Source organism: Pelmatolapia mariae, linkage group LG16_19 (genome assembly GCF_036321145.2).
Source record: "Pelmatolapia mariae isolate MD_Pm_ZW linkage group LG16_19, Pm_UMD_F_2, whole genome shotgun sequence".
NCBI classification, from domain to species: Eukaryota; Metazoa; Chordata; class Actinopteri; order Cichliformes; family Cichlidae; genus Pelmatolapia; species Pelmatolapia mariae.
In genome coordinates, this window is record NC_086241.1 from 40782999 (window position 1) to 40803820 (window position 20822).

At 40.5% G+C, this 20822-nt stretch overlaps 1 protein-coding gene across 1 annotated transcript; it reads left to right on the forward strand.

The window, feature by feature from the left end:
• Window positions 1–8732: 8732 nt before the first annotated feature.
• Window positions 8733–19718, forward strand: LOC134644577 (G-protein coupled receptor 135). The gene is made up of 3 exons (XM_065472069.1): window positions 8733–9275; window positions 18166–18232; window positions 18374–19718. Exon 3 carries the CDS (start codon window positions 18384–18386, stop codon window positions 19716–19718), a length of 1335 nt encoding a protein of 444 aa, XP_065328141.1. The 5' UTR covers window positions 8733–9275; window positions 18166–18232; window positions 18374–18383.
• Window positions 19719–20822: the final 1104 nt, after the last annotated feature.

Genomic DNA, 20822 nt, shown 5'->3' on the forward strand with positions numbered 1-20822 from the left:
TACGGCTCACACTGCATGACATGGGAGGACAGATTTTTCGAAAGAGGCTTCCCGTGTGGACTTTGATCATTTGCATTGCTCAACGCTGTGACGTGGTGAAGCGCAGGTCTGCATTTATTTTTTTATGTTTGCTCGAGTTTTAGCAAACATAGTTTTAAGCAGTTTGAAATTACAAAGAAATGTCAAAATTCAGTCATTTTAGTAAGTACTGCATCAGTTATGCACAACAATTTTTTCAGTACTGACGAAGCAGTCAGTCCTCCGAACTTTGCGACTGACATTATTTCATTTCGTACATCAGAATAACTAACCCATTTATTTCCAGAGGGGGGCTGAGAAAAAATCTTATGCTTCCGAAAGTAGGAAACAGAAAAATTATGACACGCAAACATGTTTTAAGTAGTTTGAATGAGGAGTTATAAATTACACTGAAACTGTAAAAAATAAACTCCTGTTAGCGAGAGGAGAAGATTCAGTTAACCTTCTTGTTGCCTTCGGTTGAAAAACTAAGCCAAGCTGTTTAATAGCAGAGAAAACGCCTTAAATTTTACTTTATCACCTTGAAACCCTATGTTCTGTTCCAGTTAAAACCAACATTAGATAAATCGAAATATCGCCTTTCTCCATATTTCCATTTAAGCTGTAAAACGCTTGTGTACAAAGATTGTCGTCGGCTCACTCTGAGCTAAACTCACAGTCTGTCACGGACCCTGCTCTGGAGGACTCGGGGGTCCGTGAGCAGGATGGATTATTATTATTATTATTATTATTGTTATTATTATTATTATTATTGGTATTGTTGTTGTTATTTGGGGATGTGTGTTTTTCTGCACTATGCTGTGTTGTTCGGTGTTCCACTCATTATTTGTAGAGGCAGGGTGTGGGTGTATACATGTGTGGCTGGAGGATGGAGAACAGCCACATGCAGGCCTGATGGGTGTGGCCCTGCAGGCGGACTGGCCACACCTGAAGTTCCTGCCACACACCTGTTGGTGATCAGGGCTCGTCGGGGGAGCTACTTAGGAGAGTGTTGGAGCTCCCACCGGCGTGGGATCATTGAGTTGTCATCCCAAGTTAGTGTGTGTCAGCTTACGACGGTACAGTTCGTGTATGCCTGCCGGGGTTGGTGTTGATGGCTGTTTCTTTATGGTTTTCCCCCCAGGTGGAAGAGTGGACCTGAACGGCAGCACGCACGGGGCGTGCGAGAACACAACAGCGGGGAGCACGAGCACTGACGTCGGAGGGGAGCGCACACACACGGGAGACAAGGGAGCTACGGGGATTTATTGTATTTACAGCATTCACTGTAAATAAAGAGCACTGTTTGCATCGCAGAGACTGCGTTTTGGGTCCTCCTTTCCCCACATCCCCACGGTCTGCCTGGCGGACCGTGACACAGTCAGTGAGTCAGTCAGGCAGACTAAACACATGCAAACATAAACACACTGTTGATTGATCTTTGACTGAAATTTTGTTTATTACATTATGTTCCACCAGTTTTCTAATTTTGGCCACAATACTTTCTCAGGAATTTAACAATTTTGTATTTTAAGGCCGAACATATTTTCCGTTACAGCTTTGTTCCAATACTGCCAGATCATATTTTCAATGTTCAAACACACATCGGGATGTTGGCAGATGCTAAGTTTCCAAAAAGCAGATTTAGGGCAACATGAAGAAGCAGCAAGAGGAATAAGGATACAAATAGTTTCGTGATCACTCAGTGATGACGGTGTCTGCAGCTACATTACTCAGATGTTTACTGACCAGTTTGATAGTGATTTTCTTCCGATCTGGGTGTGTGTCCCTCTTAAATTAAATCTGCTCATAAACATTTTTAGATATAGACTCTAAGAATCAGAATTTCTAAAAGACCACCTGTCAAGACAATTATTTACAATATTAAAGTCCCCACCAAAAACAATGTGAGAATTGGGAAATTTAGTTAACCAGTGAAGTACTCGCTCCCCTAACCTGTCAATGAAACCATTATTTTCAGGTTAGGAACTGAAGCCATAAACATTTACAACAATAAAAGTCACATTTGCAATATCAAGCACTAATAGAAAATAATGACCAACTTTGCCACATTCAGAGATCAGGATTTTTCCATTAAAATGATTTTTAAGAATGAAAACAACTGCTAAGAAATAACTCAGAGCCCCACTGCACCCTGGTTCATCCTTTTTGGGCCTAGGCAATGCACAGTATCCACAACGTAGCTCATCTTTGGCCTCTGGCAGACCAGCTTGATCTGTTTGAATGACTTCTGTCCTTATGTCCTCTCTGTCCTTTTCCTCTCAGCCATAAAAACTTTCCAGGTGAGAGAGCCATTTTTCGTGTGACTCGCTGGTTTCCTGATATTTTGCAAGTGGTGTGTCAAAGTGGTCGACTCTCTCCTTCATGGTTTTAATGTCAGCACAGATAAACTCAAAAATGTTGTTGGTGTCTCCTCAACCTTTCTCCATTTGACTGTTGGGGATTCAGATGGTGTAAGAGGAAGAAGGGGAAAATCCTCTTCTGTTATAGATGCAGCAGTTGTTAGTCTGAGCCGAGGTAGTTGTGCAATGTTTCCCTTGATGGTACTCGAGGGCACTCTTATCTGCAGTTTGCTAGTGAAGTTTGCTTGCTAGTGGAATTATCAGTTATTAGCACCTTATGAGCTTCCATCTTTCTTTTCTCAGAGCTTTTCATATTCTATTAATGTTGCAAGTAAAAAAAGAGTAGAACAAAGTTAGCAAATAAGGCTCTAATTGCCCTATAGCAAACAGAAATACCAGTCATTTATATAGACCAGCTTATATATGACCAGCTTCTTTATATAGTATACTCATAGGTAAATCAACATGAAAGTACTGAGGAAGACTCTAGTGGGATTTACAGTGTGATGTACTGATGTCCCTCACAGTGACGTTGTGAGTTGAAAAGCAGAATGTGTGAATCTGTGACTTGAGAGAGCGCAGCTGAGCACTGGTGGCACTAATGAGAGGTCGTTATCACAGAGTTATGGTTGTAAGTAGTAAAATAAATAAAACACATACAAATAAAATTTGAATTACACATTTGAAACTTTCAGTATATTTATGCAAATATCAAATCTACAAATTTTTGAATATTTTTCCTGTAACTTAAAATTTCAAACTACAAGTCAAAATGTCACGGCAGAGGCTGGAATAGACGGACTCAGCAGCTGAACTCACACGGAGGCACAGGTTAGCAGGATTAACACAACTTTATTGTACAAACCATGAAACTGCAAGGACAATTAGACGTGAACTATGAACTGAGAATTATTACGTCTGTGAGGGTAATGTAAAGCAATAACTAGAAACAAAACACAATTGCATTACCAAGACAACTAGACCATGAACTATGAACAAGGATTTCCTAAGTCTGTGAGTTTAACGTGAAGCTATGATTAGAAACAAACATAATTAGACTGAAATAATTCACTAGAAAGGCTAAAGCTCAGGGGCATGAAGGAAAGGCACGGGCTTCAGGGAATGCAACTGGGAGTCTCAATACACTGCAAATAGAGGAGAGTGGATTTAGTGGCTGAGTCCATACGATCCAGAGGAACTATAATCAAAGCAACAGGGGAGGTAGGAGGTCCGGGTGAGGTGGCTGGGTTCTGAGAGCGGGGGAATCCGTGGAATGCAATGACGGCGGCTGGAGGTCAGGCAGGTGAGGTGAGCAGATCAGTGCTGCCAAGCATAAGCCAGCGACAGCAGAAAAGGTGAGTATTGTCTGGGATGTAGCGTGGAAGTCGGCTGAGCGGCTGCAGAGAAAAACACAAAGTGAGTTTCTTTCTATAACAATCTCTTTTTAAGCAAGCGCTGTGACAGCCAGCACTAACTGTGGTTAACAGAACACTTGGTGAAGAGCAGTGGTGAGTGCTGATCTTAAATGCTGGCAGCTCAATTGCCTGCAGGTGTGGAGACACACCTACACCAACAAAATAAAAAGCCTATACCAACCAAACCATAACCATAATAAAATAACAAACTGAAAGTAAGTTACCATAAGTACCATTTAAAAAAGTGAAGTGAAAAATACTCCTTCAACCTTAATTACCTGAAGCTCTAACATCTAATTAAACAAACATTTATAGCTCTAAAACGCTTTAAATCTTTACTAGAAAGTTAAGCCTGCCAGGTGAGCAGGCAGGCAGCATGGACACCCAAGTTTGTGAATGCGAAAGCCAGAGAACGAGGTGACGCAGGATTTTGAAATTCATACCAAAGTGAGACAGGTAAGTGAGGAAAGGTATGCTGTAGCAATGCCAGACACAGCATTGATACAGCATAGGGGTTTGTTGTGGCGGGTGCTGGCCCCGGGTTGGGTCGCTGGCCACCACTGAGTGGTGTTGCACTGGGTGCGGTCGACACAGGTCCCAGGTCCCTGCGCTGGGGAGTGGCAAGTGTGCGCATACACAGCAAAATTGTATATTTGTTTGTGTACCTCCCTCTGTTTTGTCTTTTTGGTGCTGTATATGATTTGAGTCTGCTTTGTTACAGAGGCAGGAGTTAGAGACCCAGTGTGTCCGTTTGACTTTTTACCCCCCTTTTCTTATCTTTTATCTAGCTTGTACCCCCTGTCCGCTCCAGCATAACAGCCACAAGACTCCACTATGGTGCTCCGCTTAGGTAAGCAAATATGTTTGGCACAACAAAACATTCAGACCATAATTCTGTTTGCTGGACAGGACAGGTTTAAAAAAAAAAAAAAAAAGAAAGAAAAAAGAATAATTCATACCATTTGGATCGATGAATTAATCCATTAAAAATACACAGGAGCAGGCACCGATGTGTGGAAGCCGCCATGTTCCCCTGCACTTTTGAATACAGTGGACACCATGGACACCACTGTTTTAGCTAATCTCATTTTATGTATGTGGCTCACATGCATACATTTTATGCGACGACTGCATACATATTAGTATTGTCACAGTTACTTATTGTCAGCAGATTAGACCCTCCCGTTTCTGGACAGCTGACAATGACTCAGCTAAACAACTGCATGAATTGTTTTGTAATTATTTTTACTGGTCCATTAGAGAAATTTACTGTTGCTCTTTTTCTTTAGGTCCTAGCACACACGTGGAGATGTTGATGTTTGTTTGAAAAACGTAAGAGAAAGACAGCAAGTAATTTAATTTTCACATTCAGTCTAAAGAAAAATATGGGACAGTTTGTCAGTTGAGAGTGCCACTATTAACCTCACTGACATAAAACAATGAATAACTGAGGATGAATTCTGTCACGGCCAGGAGGATCAGCCAGACGCTGATCAGCCGTCTCTAGCTTTTTCTCTCCTCTCTGTCACCGAGGCGGAACTCATTGTGGGTTCACGCCCTCAGAAAGAGGAAACACCTGAACCTCATCAAGGTGATCAGCATTTAAGCTGGGAGGTGACTGCTGTTCTTCGCTGGATTGTTGTCTGCCACGCGTTAGTGAAAGTCAAGTGTTTTCTTTGAGCTTTGTACTTACCCACGTCTCCCTGTCTACAGACCTCCTGGATTCTTCCCCGTGTGATTCCCGAGTGGTGAGTGTTGGAGAGGGAGCCTGCTGTCATGTGTGTGGATTGTTTGGAGAGCGTGTGCCTTCCCCCTGGATTTCCCTGGAGCCCCGTCCCTCACCTCGTTGTACATAGCACTTCCCCTGCACCGTTTTGTATATACACCTGGTGGACTTGTAATAAAATTCTTGTGTGCATCTGATCCTGGAGTCCTCTACGTCAAACCTTAACAGAATTAATTTATGGATGCAGGTAAAAGATATGTAATCCCCTGATGTTTACTTGGTTCATAGTTTGACTGACTTTGTAATCTGTCCCTCATACAAAAATAAATGTGGTATTTAAATTTAAACCATTAACCTATGGGCATTCCTTAGCTCCATGTTAAAACAGTTTAGTATTATACACAGCATCGTTATAATCAAAGAAACTATCAGTACACAATAGCTGTATGGGCACTACCTGACTACAGTTTAATATTGTTTGATTAAATAATTATTTATAATAGAAAGGACATCAGTCATCATAAAGAACAGTACAGGTGACCAGTTGCAATAAATAAGCATTCTGACAATATGTCAAATGACTAATATCTGAGCTGTCATACAGTGAAAAGCAGGGGTCATCCTGGACAGGTTGCCACACAAGGTAACACAGAGAGAGTTAGACTTCTCTAACATGCTTAGGGGCTGGCCTTGCACAGAATAAATATAACTGAGCCTGTAATTTTTGCTAATTGTTAAACCCATTGTGTAGAATATATATATACTGGAGGTGCTGGGTATACAAGTCTGGCCTAAGTCTTCGGTCAGAAAGACTGCAGCAGTCCAGGAGTTTAGTTCACTGTCTTTAATTAAGCTTCACAGAAGAACTGGTTACAGCAGGCTGCCAGGATAAATCCAACTGTGCTGCAGCCAGATATGAACTTATAACTAGCAGATGCAGTATAGGTGACTATAAGCATGGTTGTCTGGAAACAGAAACAGGTAATACTATAATTAGCAGGGTCTAAAATAACTAAGCAACAATCAGAACATATCATCTACTCAGTCACAGCAATATTTTACAATGTCCACAAGGGGTCACCGTAAGACCACAAGTTGGCTAAATAGCACATATATTCCCAGTTGCTAGTACTAAGGCAAGAATGTGGCAAGCTAACAACAGCTTAACTAAGCAATAAACAACAGAAAAATCTTTTAACCGCTGGATGTAATCGTTGGAGGAGATTCTGGCCACTGTTATGAACTTAGTGCAAATTAACTAAATAATTAAATAAACCTACTAACGTGATATCAGTGTACCGAGGCATAACTTTAGCTTGAAACATGCACAAACAACTATGACTATTATCGTACCAGTTAACAAAGGTCAACTTACAGATTCATTAACGCACACGGAATCACACAAACTACGTTACAACTGCCATGCTCTGTCGCTGCGCCTTTCGTCTCTCACTCCCACTCTCCCTCTGCGTGATGCGCACATGATCAATGATGCGCTCATTTGGGTGCGCTTGATTCTTGCCTCTAGCCCTCTTAAGGCCGAGTCAGCAGGGAATTTGCACACATTGAGCAAAGTAACATTGTCAAATTTTTGGTTTTATCCTAAAAAATGTGCATTTATTGGAATACCACTTTAAATTACCACAACAGACACTTTAGATTCGCTAATCTATTCCACCTGAACAGGAAAGGAGCCCTTCCCGACCCAGCAGCAACAGGTGATGCCACAGCAAAAGGCCTCTAAGTGGACAACCAAGTTAGATTAAGCAGATAAAACATCCACAAATTCTGTGCAATGGGAACAACATACATACCATGTCAATGCACCTGTTCACAAGCAGCGAGCGACAACAGATGCCAGGAAATTTGCAACACGTTCGCCCCGGGAGTGAGAACGGGCTGGAAATTTGACCGTCAGTGAACATAGAGAGGGAGGTGACAGAGCCTCCTTAAATACACAGCGCCCCTGCTGGCACTAGGTCAGCATATTCAAAACGGGCATGTTACTCATTGAGAGCAGGCTTAAACCATCCTGCTACACTATCATGTCAATATGGTGAAAAAATCAGAGGAATTCTTCCTGCACCTTGTTGAATTTATACTATAAATTTTAAAAAGTCAGTTCAGAAGGAAAAAGGGGTCTAGCCTGCTACTAATGAAGTGGCCAGTGTGGCAGTAATTCCTTGTTTATAAAAGCCAAAAATAAAATACATGATTTCAGCATTGTATAATCTTATATAGCTTTGGGAGGGAAACAGCTTTGTTGCGCTATCTGCTTATTTCGGATGACCCCGCAAAAGTCTGCTGACAGTCCAAGGAAGTTTTTGGACACTTGCCCACAAATAAAATACAGAATTACCAAAGTGAAAAGAAAAGTGCTATACTGCGTTATTGAAGCTCATATGATCAGGGTTAAGAAATTGTTTCATGTTCTTGTTTTTAATTCAAGATTAATGAAAACGACTCCTCTGGCAGTAAAGCGACGATTACGTGGCTCTGGCGCTGAGTCCCCTGCTATCCTCTCCTTGCCGAACACACGTTCTTCCCTATTATCAAGATCTGCTGTGTGTGTGTGTGTGTGTGTGTGTGTGTGTGTGTACGGGTTCGTACTATCCTGGTGGGGACCAAAATCTGACTTTTACTATCCTGGTGGGGACTTTCTGCACCGTGGGGACCAAAATCCAGGTCCCCTCGGGGTTGAAAGCAATTTTCACACTCAAAATGCGGTTTTACTGTCAGGGTTACAATTAGGTTATGGTTAGGTTTAGGGTAAGGGTTAGGGTTAGGCATTCATTTTTAATGGTTAGGGTTAGGGTAAGGGGCTAGGGAAAGCATTATGTCAATGGGATGTCCCCACGAGGATAGCAAACCAGACATGTGTGTGTGTGTGTGTGTGTGTGTGTGTGTGTGTGTAAGGGAATATTAGCGTGTATTTTGCCTCTGATAATGATGCCATTATGTATGGGCTAAGATGGTGCAAAATTGCACACAGGTTACCATGGCAACTTTATGAGACGTCGATCCAAGTTTTGAGCACGTTCAAACAAGGCGTGGCTTCTTCGAGTGAGTGAGCGAAAGATAGGTTATAGTAGAGAAGAGAGAGAGAGAGAGAGACGCGATGGATGCTGGAGCCGTCCTGCACTCGCTTGAAGCTTTGTTCGTTTACAGTCCGTTTATTGCGCCTTCGGTCTCAGTTTATTAACACCGTCCTTAAATCAACCAACAACATGGCTACGGTGGTCTTCTTCCGACGATTTTTTTTTAAATTTTTTGAGTTAATTTTTTCATAGCGACGCCGAACACAACGGTGATAGAAGAAGAAGATAGACTGAATTTGTTCTCCATACAAAGGCTTCGAAAGGCCCACATCTCAACATCATGATCTAGCACATGCCTAGGACTGCTCGTAGGTACTTTTGGACGGACGTGTGAATATGATGGTTTTCCTGGATATGGAGCCTGCTGTGTGCTGTAAGGATCAGAGCAAGGAAAAGGCTCGATGGACTCTGCTGAAAACAGCTCAGGACACATCCGTATAACCGGCGTTTGGAGAAAATGACTAACACAAAGGCATCGTTTGTTTGTGTGGACAGTGTAAGAAAACGACTGAGGTAAAAGGAGGAAAAGACTGAACAAATAAAGACTTCACAAGCGAATAGCGAGCTTTAGACTATTGACATGGCTGCACCTCAAACGTACAAGGCTAATGTGAACCAGTCCGCCTATTTAACAGATAGGAGGAAAACGTAACAGGTGAGGACCAAACGTATTTAGCTGATATTCAGTTTAATGATGTTTAATTAAAGATTTTGTTTCTAATAGCACAAGGGTACACTTACAACTGCTAACTAGCTTTGTAGTAAAGTAAACAGATTTTCTTTTAATATTCCAACACTACCTTAGAAGTTATGTCTTTTCCAAATCACTGTAGCTACGGGGGTATACTTTAAAAAAAGTTACCAATATGAAAAAAAAGAAGCAAAAAAATGACAGAGGGAAGCACAAACTCATCGACAGATATGCATTTCAATTTGAAATGTGTATTATGTGTATTTATTAATGCATTAAATAAAAACAGGCAACAGGTGGCTCCACTTTGAACTAGCAGCTTACAGTTTTGATCAAACAGTGAATCCCAGTTTGATTCTGTAGAAAGTTCTTTCTTACTTTATAAACTTTATAAACAAAGACAGGAAATGGAAAACATCTCAAACAAAATGATCTACAAAACCAAAACAAAACGGAGCAGGAGGCTTATCCAGATAAGCTTGTCGACAATTTCTTAATTAAAATGGTTACTATATACAAATATACATATACAAATGCATAGATGTGCATGCATGTATACAAATACATCTTTGAACCTACAGACAAATACTTTTTCATATCACCAACATAATGATATTCTCATTCTATACAATAGCACAGCTATATAGTCATAATGTGAATATCTAATCTCTTTCATTTTTATACACATAAAATATGTATTGCTTATATTTATCTTAAATTGTGCAATATTTTTACTTTAATTTCTTTGTCTGGGCTGTTCCACAAAGTCACTCCACAAACTGATATGCACATGTTTTTAAGAGCGTTGGCTGCACATGGCTGCTTTAAATTGCATTTTCTGCTCACGCCGTACCTTCCCTCTCTATTCTTAAATAAATTCTAAATATTACTTGGAAACATAGTATTTCTTGTTTTGTACATCACCTGTGTGGTTTTAAATTGTACTAAATTCATGAATTTCATAACTTGTGGTTTTAAAAAAGGTTTATTTGTGTGTTCACAATCCCAAACATTGTGTATTATCCTTATTGCTCTTTTTTGCATCGTGCATATTTTTTGTAAAGAAGTTGTTCTGTGTTGTGTAACAGCTAAAACAGATTCATGTAACAGGAAGGCTATAACTGCAAGAATATGTACTGATGATGCTTTCCTTCCTTGAGTCAATCTAAGAATCACTCAGTGAGGTCATAGTCCTTAAAGCTGGGCTTTATTTCATGCAGGTCACTGTGGAGTGTTATTGAAATGGCTTTTACGTAAAGACAGAAAGGCTCTATGACGCAGCAAGCATGGAGTGCTCACAGAGCTATTTACAAACAAAAAATGTCCAACAAAATGGACCATACCACTATTAAGCAGCCAGTTTAACAGTGGCGTGGTCCATGTGTTTTCCTTTCCCGTGTCGATGGTCTTGGAGACAGTGAGAATAAAGACCACGATTAAATGAGTTATCAGCAGCTACTTTAGCAATCATTAAACCAACATAGAGACTCTAATCTAAAACTGTGTCTGAAGCAAGGGATGTGGCTTTTTTTTCTTTTTCTTCCTTCATTAACAGAGTTGCCTTTGAGGACGGGCCTGCAGGATAGTGTGCCTTTTCCATCTTTTATGCCTTCATAGAAATAAACATGCACTCCATTTACACAAGGAATAGCACCAAAAGTACCCCTGCTTTCTGAGATCTCAGGCCCCTCTCAGTCTGACAACAGCATCGACAGAACTGATATGAATTCTTAGAACTGACTGCCATGGATATTAGTGGTGTAGTGACACATTCAGGCCTTTTACAACAGCTCACCCAGGGGATGAAACAAAAATACAATAACTCTTGTTAAACATGAATTTTTTTTATCAAATTAAACTATAGTGTTGCTAATTAGTTTTATTCACATTTCTTTAGATCAACAAATTATTTTATTAAATGTAATGTAAGGCCATGCGAAACCTTTCAAAGGCCTTCTTTGCACCTAAAGACAGAAGAGGTTTTTTTTGGTTTTTATTAATGTTATATACCCTGCCTTCCATTTCTCAGTTTTTTGTTTTACCAGGACTAGTGTAAAGTTTTTATATAATGCTTTAACAAAAAAAATTGTAATTATACAAATCAGTTTGAAAACCATCTGGTCCCACTTGTTTGCAGATTTTATACTTAACACCTAATTCCAATTTCTTCTTTGGCAATTTCTGCTACAGGTTTTCACAAATTGCTCTAAAGATTCAGTTTATTTCAACAGGCTCTGTAATAGTAATGTAGTTTTCTCGGGTCCCCTCCCCAATCAGACCAGGAGTGACATGTTTAGCCGCATGTTCTCCCTAAATTGCTGGCTGTCTGAGTGGTCTCCAAAAAACGATGTGGGCTTCATAGATAATTGGGAAACTTTCTGGAGGAAACCTGGTCTTGTTAGGAGACACGGCATCCATCCCACTTTGGATGGAGCAGCTCTCATTTCTAGAAATCTGGCCAAATTTATGAAACCCCCCAAAATATGACTATCCAGAGTGGGGACCAGGAAGCAGAGTTGCAGTCTTAGGCTGTGTCCCAATCCAGCGACCGCACGCTTCGGAGTACGCACAGTTCGCACACTACGTACGGGGCGTACTAGGAGGTACGAGAAGTGCGGAAGTGCAAGGCTTGTGAAATGGGACGGTCTAGCCTTCGTCAATTCAATTCAATTCAATTTTATTTATATAGCGCCAAATCACAACAAAAGTCGCCTCAAGGCGCTTTATATTGTACAGTAGATCGCACAATAATAAATACAGAGAAAAACCCAACAATCAGATGACCCCCTATGAGCAAGCGCTTTGGCGACAGTGGGAAGGAAAAACTCCCTTTTAACAGGAAGAAACCTCCGGCAGAACCAGGCTCAGGGAGGGGCGGGGCCATCTGCTGCGACCGGTTGGGGTGAAAGAAGGAAAACAGGATAAAGACATGCTGTGGAAGAGAGACAGAGATTAATAACAGATATGATTCGATGCAGAGAGGTCTATTAACACATAGTGAGTGAGAAGGTGAAAAGGAAAAACTCGATGCATCATGGGAATCCCCGGCAGCCTACATCTATTGCAGCATAACTAAGGGAGGATTCAGGGTCACCTGGTCCAGCCCTAACTATATGCTTTAGCAAAAAGGAAAGTTTTAAGCCTAATCTTGAAAGTAGAGATAGTGTCTGTCTCCCGAATCCAAACTGGAAGCTGGTTCCACAGAAGAGGGGCCTGAAAACTGAAGGCTCTCCCTCCCATTCTACTTTTAAATACCCTAGGGACAACAAGTAAGCCTGCAGAGCGAGAGCGAAGTGCTCTAATAGGGTGATATGGTACTACAAGGTCATTAAGATAAGATGGGGCCTGATTATTTAAGACCTTCCATGTGAGGAGCAGGATTTTTAATTCAATTCTGGATTTAACAGGAAGCCAATGAAGGGAAGCCAAAACAGGAGAAATATGCTCTCTCTTCCTAGTCCCTGTCAGTACTCTTGCTGCAGCATTTTGGATTAGCTGAAGACTTTTCAGCGAGTTTTTAGGACATCCTGATAATAGTGAATTACAGTAGTCCAGCCTGGAAGTAATAAATGCATGAACTAGTTTTTCAGCGTCACTCTGAGACAGGATATTTCTAATTTTAGAGATGTTGCGCAGATGGAAGAAAGCAGTCTTACATATTTGTTTAATATGTGCGTTGAAGGACATGTCCTGGTCAAAAATGACTCCAAGGTTCCTCACAGTGTTACTGGAGGCCAAGGTAATGCCATCCAGAGTAAGAATCTGGTTAGATACCATATTTCTAAGATGTTCAGGGCCGAGTACAATAACCTCAGTTTTATCTGAATTAAGAAGCAGAAAGTTAGCGGCCATCCAGGTTGTCGTCGCGCTGCTCAGGTTGCCTAGCAACCATGATACTAACCGCGAGAAATGTTTCATACATTGTTTGACAGAAATGAAGGAGAGAAAATGTTTTTTGGTTCATTCATTTTTTTTATGACATCACTTTGATTAGTTGAGTATCTGAGGCTGAGACCACAGGACTGTAAAACATGATTGTTGGGCTTAATTTCTGTACTGAACAGTCATTTTAAGATTAGTTAGTAAATAACAATTAGCTGATGTTGTTCATGAGACTAAAGTCATCTCACTTCAGCAATGTAAATATAATATGGCCAATATTATATTTATTGTCAGATTATTATTATATATATACATATATATATATATTACAGCAGTGAGCTTGAACTCTGTGACGAATAATGAGCTTCAATAAAGATTCAAGTTGCATTTATTCAAATTTCCTATCACCTTAAATCTTCACTCAAAGACAAGTATCTTTGACAGTGTATATATAGATGTATTATACATAAGAGACAAATATTGTTCGTTTAATATGTTGGCATTACTACATTTGGCTCAATGCTTACATATATGTGTAAAAAGAAAATGTACGAGCTGTGATAACTGTTTCTGATAGAATGAAGAGTAGACTGATATATTAAATATTCCTTTATTGGGTGAGAAAATCATACCATGTCATAACTGCTTTAAGTCATACAGAATAGATATCAGAGGCCTTAAACAGGCTGACTTTTGCTAAATGGGTCAAACTGGGCAGAAAGTAAACAAACACATAACATCCTTATAGAATATGATGTAACACTATAGATCAACTTAGCTCAGAATATATAAAGCATATAAACAATTACAGCAATATGATGCAACAAACACAGCAGTACTACTAATCCAAAATACTCAAAGCTTCATAGAACTGAAACAAACATTTATTTTTAGCTCCATTCTGCTGCTGATACATACTTTAGGTTTCTGAATATTAAACTTGTTGCTGCCTTTCATAGTGTGTAACCTGAAGGCCCTGAGTACTTTCTCCCACACTGAAAACACTGGAATGATAACATTATGTGAACATTACCTAATAAGACTGATTCAGGACAGACAATTAGTTATTTTAAACTTTCCTAGCAGTCCTTCACAAACAGGGAACAGTCTGTCTATTCTCTCCATCTGTCAGCTGCTGCTGGCTCTTCCTCCTCCTCTTCCTCACACACTGCTGAGTTTGTCCTGGTGGATCATCAGGGCTGCAAAGCCTCACAGATGATGTGCAGCAGTGGGTCCCTCAGTCTGTCCTCACTCTGGACACTTGCAGTTGTCACACATGGAAATCAAATGTGTGATGAGCTGCAGGATTCAAACACAAGTGTAACTTATAAATACATGTTCATACTTTTATTCCACAATCAGAGAGAAAGAAACAGAGAGAGAGTGCAGGACAGACAGACAGGTGACAGTCTCAGGTGTATACACTGCTACAAAACAGCACAAGAGAAGGAGGATTTAGTGTTTGTGTTATTACGAGTGCTAAACAAGAAGAGTTCCCAGATGGTACAGTGGACACATGTGTGACTCCTGTGATTAAAGCATCTTTCCGTTTGGCTCGACACCACCGAACAGAGGCAGCAATATAACATAGCTAACATTAACAGTGCAGTGAATCCTGCTTGTGCCGTGATATTCAGGACTGTAAACCGAGCAGCATCACTGACTTTCAGCTTGTTGTGTTTGAGGATATATGACTGACTTTAATTATCCATAAAATCATCACATTCTCTGTAAGATTAAGGTCGACTATTGAACGGTGTATATTTTAAAGTAAAGGCTTTAAAACCAAGTTAGTACAAACATCGCTAATGTCACATAACTTTGCCGACATGTGGCCAACAGTAATGTTTTAATGTTCTTCATTATTAAACATTCGCACATAAATAAGTGACAGAATATTCAGTACTTACTTTTGAAAGTTTACTCTTCGGCCGCTCCAGTTCAGCCGTCTGCCGTATTTTTTGGCAAAATCATCCATACCCACCGCCACGCTATGAATTGTGGGATATATGGGACCACGAAGTGTACACCGGACCACACTTCAAATTTGTGGAAATCGACGGCGCATTTGGAGAACACGGCTGTCGTCGCGACGCTGTGATGTAATAGGTATCAAAATGCGTACTCCGAAGCGTGCGGTCGCTGGATTGGAACACAGCCTTACACGCCTCTCTGCAGCTTCTCTCCTCCTGTCCCCCCCCCCAAAAAAAACCCCCATCTCCATAGAGACTGTGTCAGCTCCCAAACAGACAAAAAACAAACTAAAAACCAGCAAAAAATGCCTTAAACATAAAAAATCAAAAAGAAAGAACAATACAGTATCCACATCTGAACCAAAGAGTAACACAGTGAAATGTGGATTATTAAATATTAGGTCTCTCTCCTCCAAGTCTCTGTTAGTACTTGATTAATAATTGATCAACACATCGATTTACTCTGCCTTACAGAAACCTGGTTGCAGCAGGATGATTATGTTAGTTTAAATGAATCAACACCCCCGAGTCATTCTAACTACCAGAAACCTCGAAGCACAGGCCGAGGGGGCGGTGTGGCAGCAATTTTTCACACCAGCCTATTAATTAACCAAAGACCCAGACAGACTTTTAATTCATTTGAAAGCCTGATGCTTAGCCTTGTCCACCCCAGCTGTAAAACTCAGAAACCAGTCTTACTGTCGTCCACCTGGGCCTTACACAGAGTTTCTCTCTGATTTCTCAGACTTTTTATCTGATTTAGTGCTCAGCTCAGATAAAATAATTATTGTGGGTGATTTTAACATCCATGTAGATGCTAAAAATGACAGCCTCAACATGGCATTTAATCTGTTATTAGACTCAGTTGGCTTCTCTCAAAATGTAAAAGATCCCACCACTTTAATCACACTCTAGATCTTGTTTTAACATATGGCATAGAAACTGAACACAGGCCTTCAAGCTGGCAGTAGTTCGACCATTACTTAAAAAGCCATCTCGAGACCCATCAGTCTTAGCTAATTATCGACCAATCTCCAACCTTCCTCTTATTATAAAGATTCTTGAAAGAGTAGTTGTCAAACAGCTAACAGATCATCTGCAGAGGAATGGCTTATTTGAAGAGTTTCAGTCAGGTTTCAGAGCTCATCACAGCACAGAAACAGCTTTAGTGAAGGTTACAAATGATCTTCTTATGGCCTCTGACAGTGGACTCATCTCTGTGCTTGTCATGTGCTAGACCTTAGTGCAGCGTTCGATACTGTTGATCATAATATCCTATTAGCGTGATTAGAGCACGCTGTAGGTATTACAGGTACTGCTTCTAAATTCAGATCAAACTGAAGTTATTGTACTCAGCCCTGAAAATCTTAGAAATATGGTATCTAACCAGATTCTTACTCTGGATGGCATTACCTTGGCCTCCAGTAACACTGTGAGGAACCTTGGAGTCATTTTTGACCAGGACATGTCCTTCAGTGCACATATTAAACAAATATGTAAGACTGCTTTCTTCCATTTGTGCAACATCTCTAAAATTAGAAATATCCTGTCTCAGAGTGACGCTGAAAAACTAGTTCATGCATTTATTAGTTCCAGGCTGGACTACTGTAATTCTTTATTATCAGGATGTCCTAAAAACTCCCTGAAAAGCCTTCAGTTAATCCAAAATGCTGCAGCAAGAGTACTGACAGGGACTAGAAAGAGAGAGCAGATTTCTCCTGTATTGGCTTCCCTTCATTGGCTCCCTGTTAAATCCAGAATTCAAAATCCTGCTCCTCACATACAAGGTCTTAAATAATCAGGCCCCATCTTATCTTAATGACCTTGTAGTACCATATCACCCTATTAGAGCACTTTCCTCTCACACTGCAGGCTTACTTGTTGTTCCTAGAGTATTTAAAAGTAGAATGGGAGGCAGAGCCTTCAGTTTTCAGGCCCCTCTTCTGTGGAACCAGCTTCCAGTTTGGATTCAGGAGACAGACACTATCTCTACTTTTAAGATTAGGCTTCAAACTTTCCTTGTTGCTAAAGCATATAGTTAGGGCTGGACCAGGTGACCCTGAATCCTCCCTTAGTTATGCTGCAATAGGTGTAGACTGCTGGGGGACTCCCATGATGCATTGAGTGTTTCTTCTTCAGTCACTATGTGTTAATAGACCTCTCTGCATTGAATCGTACCTGCTATTGATCTCTGTCTCTCTTCCACAGCATGTCTTTATTCTGTCTTCCTTCTCTCTCCCCAACCGGTTGCAGCAGATGGCCCCGCCCCTCCCTGAGCCTGGTTCTGCCGGAGGTTTCTTCCTGTTAAAAGGGAGATTTTCCTTCCCACTGTTGCCAAAGTGCTTGCTCATAGGGGTCATATGATTATTGTTGGGTCTACCTTACAATATAAAGCGCCCTGAGGCGACTGTTAAGTATATGTTGACAGAAAAAGAGAAAATAATGAAACATAGCTGTGTGACTGAGGTTACTCACATAACCAAGTGCCTTAATATTAACATATTCTTAACCAAGAGGTTAAATGTTAACTCAGTAGCACAGTATTGCAATGATTAACACTGCTGTTTCATAACGGAAGAATCTGTGTTTTGTCTGTTTTACCTTTGAGGGTTCTTTTTGACACTCTCCAATGTTGTACAAGAATTTTTTGTTTGTAGGTACTAACGTGTGCCTCTCTGTGCCTGCCCTGAAATATGCCAGCGACCTGTTCAGGATGTACCCAGCCTCTTACCCAATGAAAGCTAGGACAGGCTCCACCTGCATCCTTACTTAGATAGGCTCTTAAGCAAGTGTTAATTGCTCTTAGCTGCTTGTACTACAACTGTCAAGTTGATGAAAAAAAAAAATGCATTACTACATATCTAAAACCTTAACAAAAGTATTACAAAGAGTACGACAGGTTCACCGTACTGCTCTCAGAAGTCAAAGTTTAATGCAAATCATATTTGGTCTAACTAATGAGAAGTAGCTAAGTTCCTTTACTGCACTTTATTTCACAGAATTCATCACTGGAGAAGTGAAAGGATGAGTACACGGACAGTTTTTCACATTTTTATTGAAATTCAGGTATTGTATCATTCTGGTATCAGTCGAAACAACACCCTGCCTTCTGAAATGCTTTTTTATGAACATTATTAGCTGTAAGAAGCAATGAAAACATTGTGTCCACAGTTTTTTGAACAATAATTTCTCCATCTTGTTCTTTAGGGTTATTTCCATGGTGACCAACCTCATGGCTACCACTACAGAGACCATAGTGCAAACCACAGGAAACCTGTCAGACCATAAAGACCAAAGAGGAGGTGAATTTGATCATACCCATCAGGAACTAAACCCGTCTGTGCTGAGTGCTGCTGAGAGTAACTCTGTTCTCCAGGGAATCATAGTGGCAGCTCAGGCACTGATACTGCTGTCTGTATTCCTTCTCTCCTGTCTTGGTAACTCAGTAGTTGTCATCGTTATCATCAAGCACAGGCAACTTCGAACAGTGACTAATGCTTTTATCATGTCGCTGTCGCTATCGGACTTCCTCACGGCTGTCTTGTGTCTGCCATTCTCTTTTGTTATGCTTTTCAGTAAGGATGGAGTCTGGATGTTTGGGGATCGTTTCTGTGTTGCCAATGGGTGTTTGAACACCTGCTTTGGTATCATCTCCACCCTGACAATGACTTTGATCTCCTTTGATAGGTACTATTCCATTGTCAGACAACCACAGGCTAAAATAGGCAGACAGAAAGCAGCCCAGTTATTGATTGCAGTGTGGCTAACTGCTGTCATATTCTCTCTGCCTTGGTATCTGGTAGTCCGAACACCTAAAGAAATCCATAAGCAAGGTTTTTACCACTGCATGTATGTGTTCCACTCTGGTACCTCACTCATGGGAACAGCTTATAGCATCTGTCTGATCATTGTATGTTATTTATTGCCTTTTTGCCTGATGTGTTTTTGTCATTACAACATTTGTAAGACTGTTCGGCTCTCAGAAATACGAGTCAGGCCTGTGACCACATATGCATACTTACTTCGATTTTACAGTGAAATGCGAACAGCCACCACAGTTCTGATAATGATTGTTTTCATTATTTTTTGCCGGGGGCCATATTGTCTAATGGGGCTAGTTACTGCTATAGGGGACTACACATTTAATCCTGCAATGGACACAGTGGCCATATGGCTAGCTTGGGCAAATGGAGCCATTAACCCTCTGATCTATGCTCTGAGGAACCCAAATATAGCCATGTTACTGGGACGCAGTAGAGAAGAGGGCTATCGGACCAGAAATATTGCTGCATCCCTCTCCAGCCAAACTCAGAACCATGAGGCCCGGTTTAACAATGCAGAGAGGATAAAAGATCGCTACCTGAGTCGTGCAGGGCTTAACAGCCAGCTGTTGACTTCGAGTCCTGGAAAAACAGGAGGGGGTGGAGAAGTGACAATGTGGGCTTGTAAAAACCCTGCTGTGTACTTCTGTAAGGACACTCAGCAAAATACTGCATCACTACCAAACTCAGTTGGCGCTCAAAAGACAAAGAGACCTGACACGAGCCTTTGAGATTGTAGAGTTTCCATTATCTAAGAGTTGGTTTCATCATAAGTGTTATTGCTATGAATCAAGATTTTTTTTTTTAAAGACTTGATACTGTGTATGACTCCTGAGACCAAAACTCTTATGTTTATGATTAACATTGTGCTCCAGGTATGAACAACACAAAGAATAATTTGAGTTGTTCATACTAAAATGATCATATTTACACTGTGCAAGTATGTTGTGACAAAAGTCTAAGATAAACATTGTGAGGATAAAATTAAATTCGAGCAGCTTTTGTGCAATAGCTGTATCATCTTGAAGGATACCATTAGGTCCTCTCAAACACACTCAATTAAACTGACTGAAATGATTATGTTTGAAGAATATCTACAATCTGTTCTGTGACACAGAATGCTAAGGGGTGCAAAATAGTTCATTGTCTGAGTTTGAACGTCTTTATATCTGTCCTTAATCTTAAATGTGCCACACAGTATATGTACTGTTCACGTCATTTTCCCTGTCCTCACCAGCAAATTAACATTAATATGTTAAACAATAGACAAAGCAACATAATTAGATACCACTCTCCTAATATCCCTACCTATCAGTGGCTCCTACATGACTTTAGTAGGAGCCATTGATAGGTCAGTCAGACCAGGAAGTAGCATTGTGGCATTTTTCCACAAATGCTTCAAAAAGATATTCATTACAGAGCTGGCTATCAAACTGCTACCCTGGGAAAGCCTGTTAATGCACTCGTTAACACGCAGTATACTACAGCCATGCAGTAACAATGGCTCATAAACCACAATGTGAGCCTGCTAGATTGTGAACACAATATATTCAGTAAATAATTCTACGACTGATTTCTCCTCTAAGCCTCTCTTGTGATGAATTTAGTGTTATAATAAAATTGATAGTTGAGTATAGGTAGTAGGCATTAGCCTCCTGTTGCGTGGCCTGTCAGCTCTTCACCAGCTATAGCCGGTGTAACACTGACCACAAAAGTACTTTCCGAAGGTAAAATATGTAAACTTCTGAATAATGCACATTTTTAAATTTAAACAGCATGTGGTATCTACAAACATTTGTGTACAATGGTACAGCTTCTGAAATACTGATGTTTTA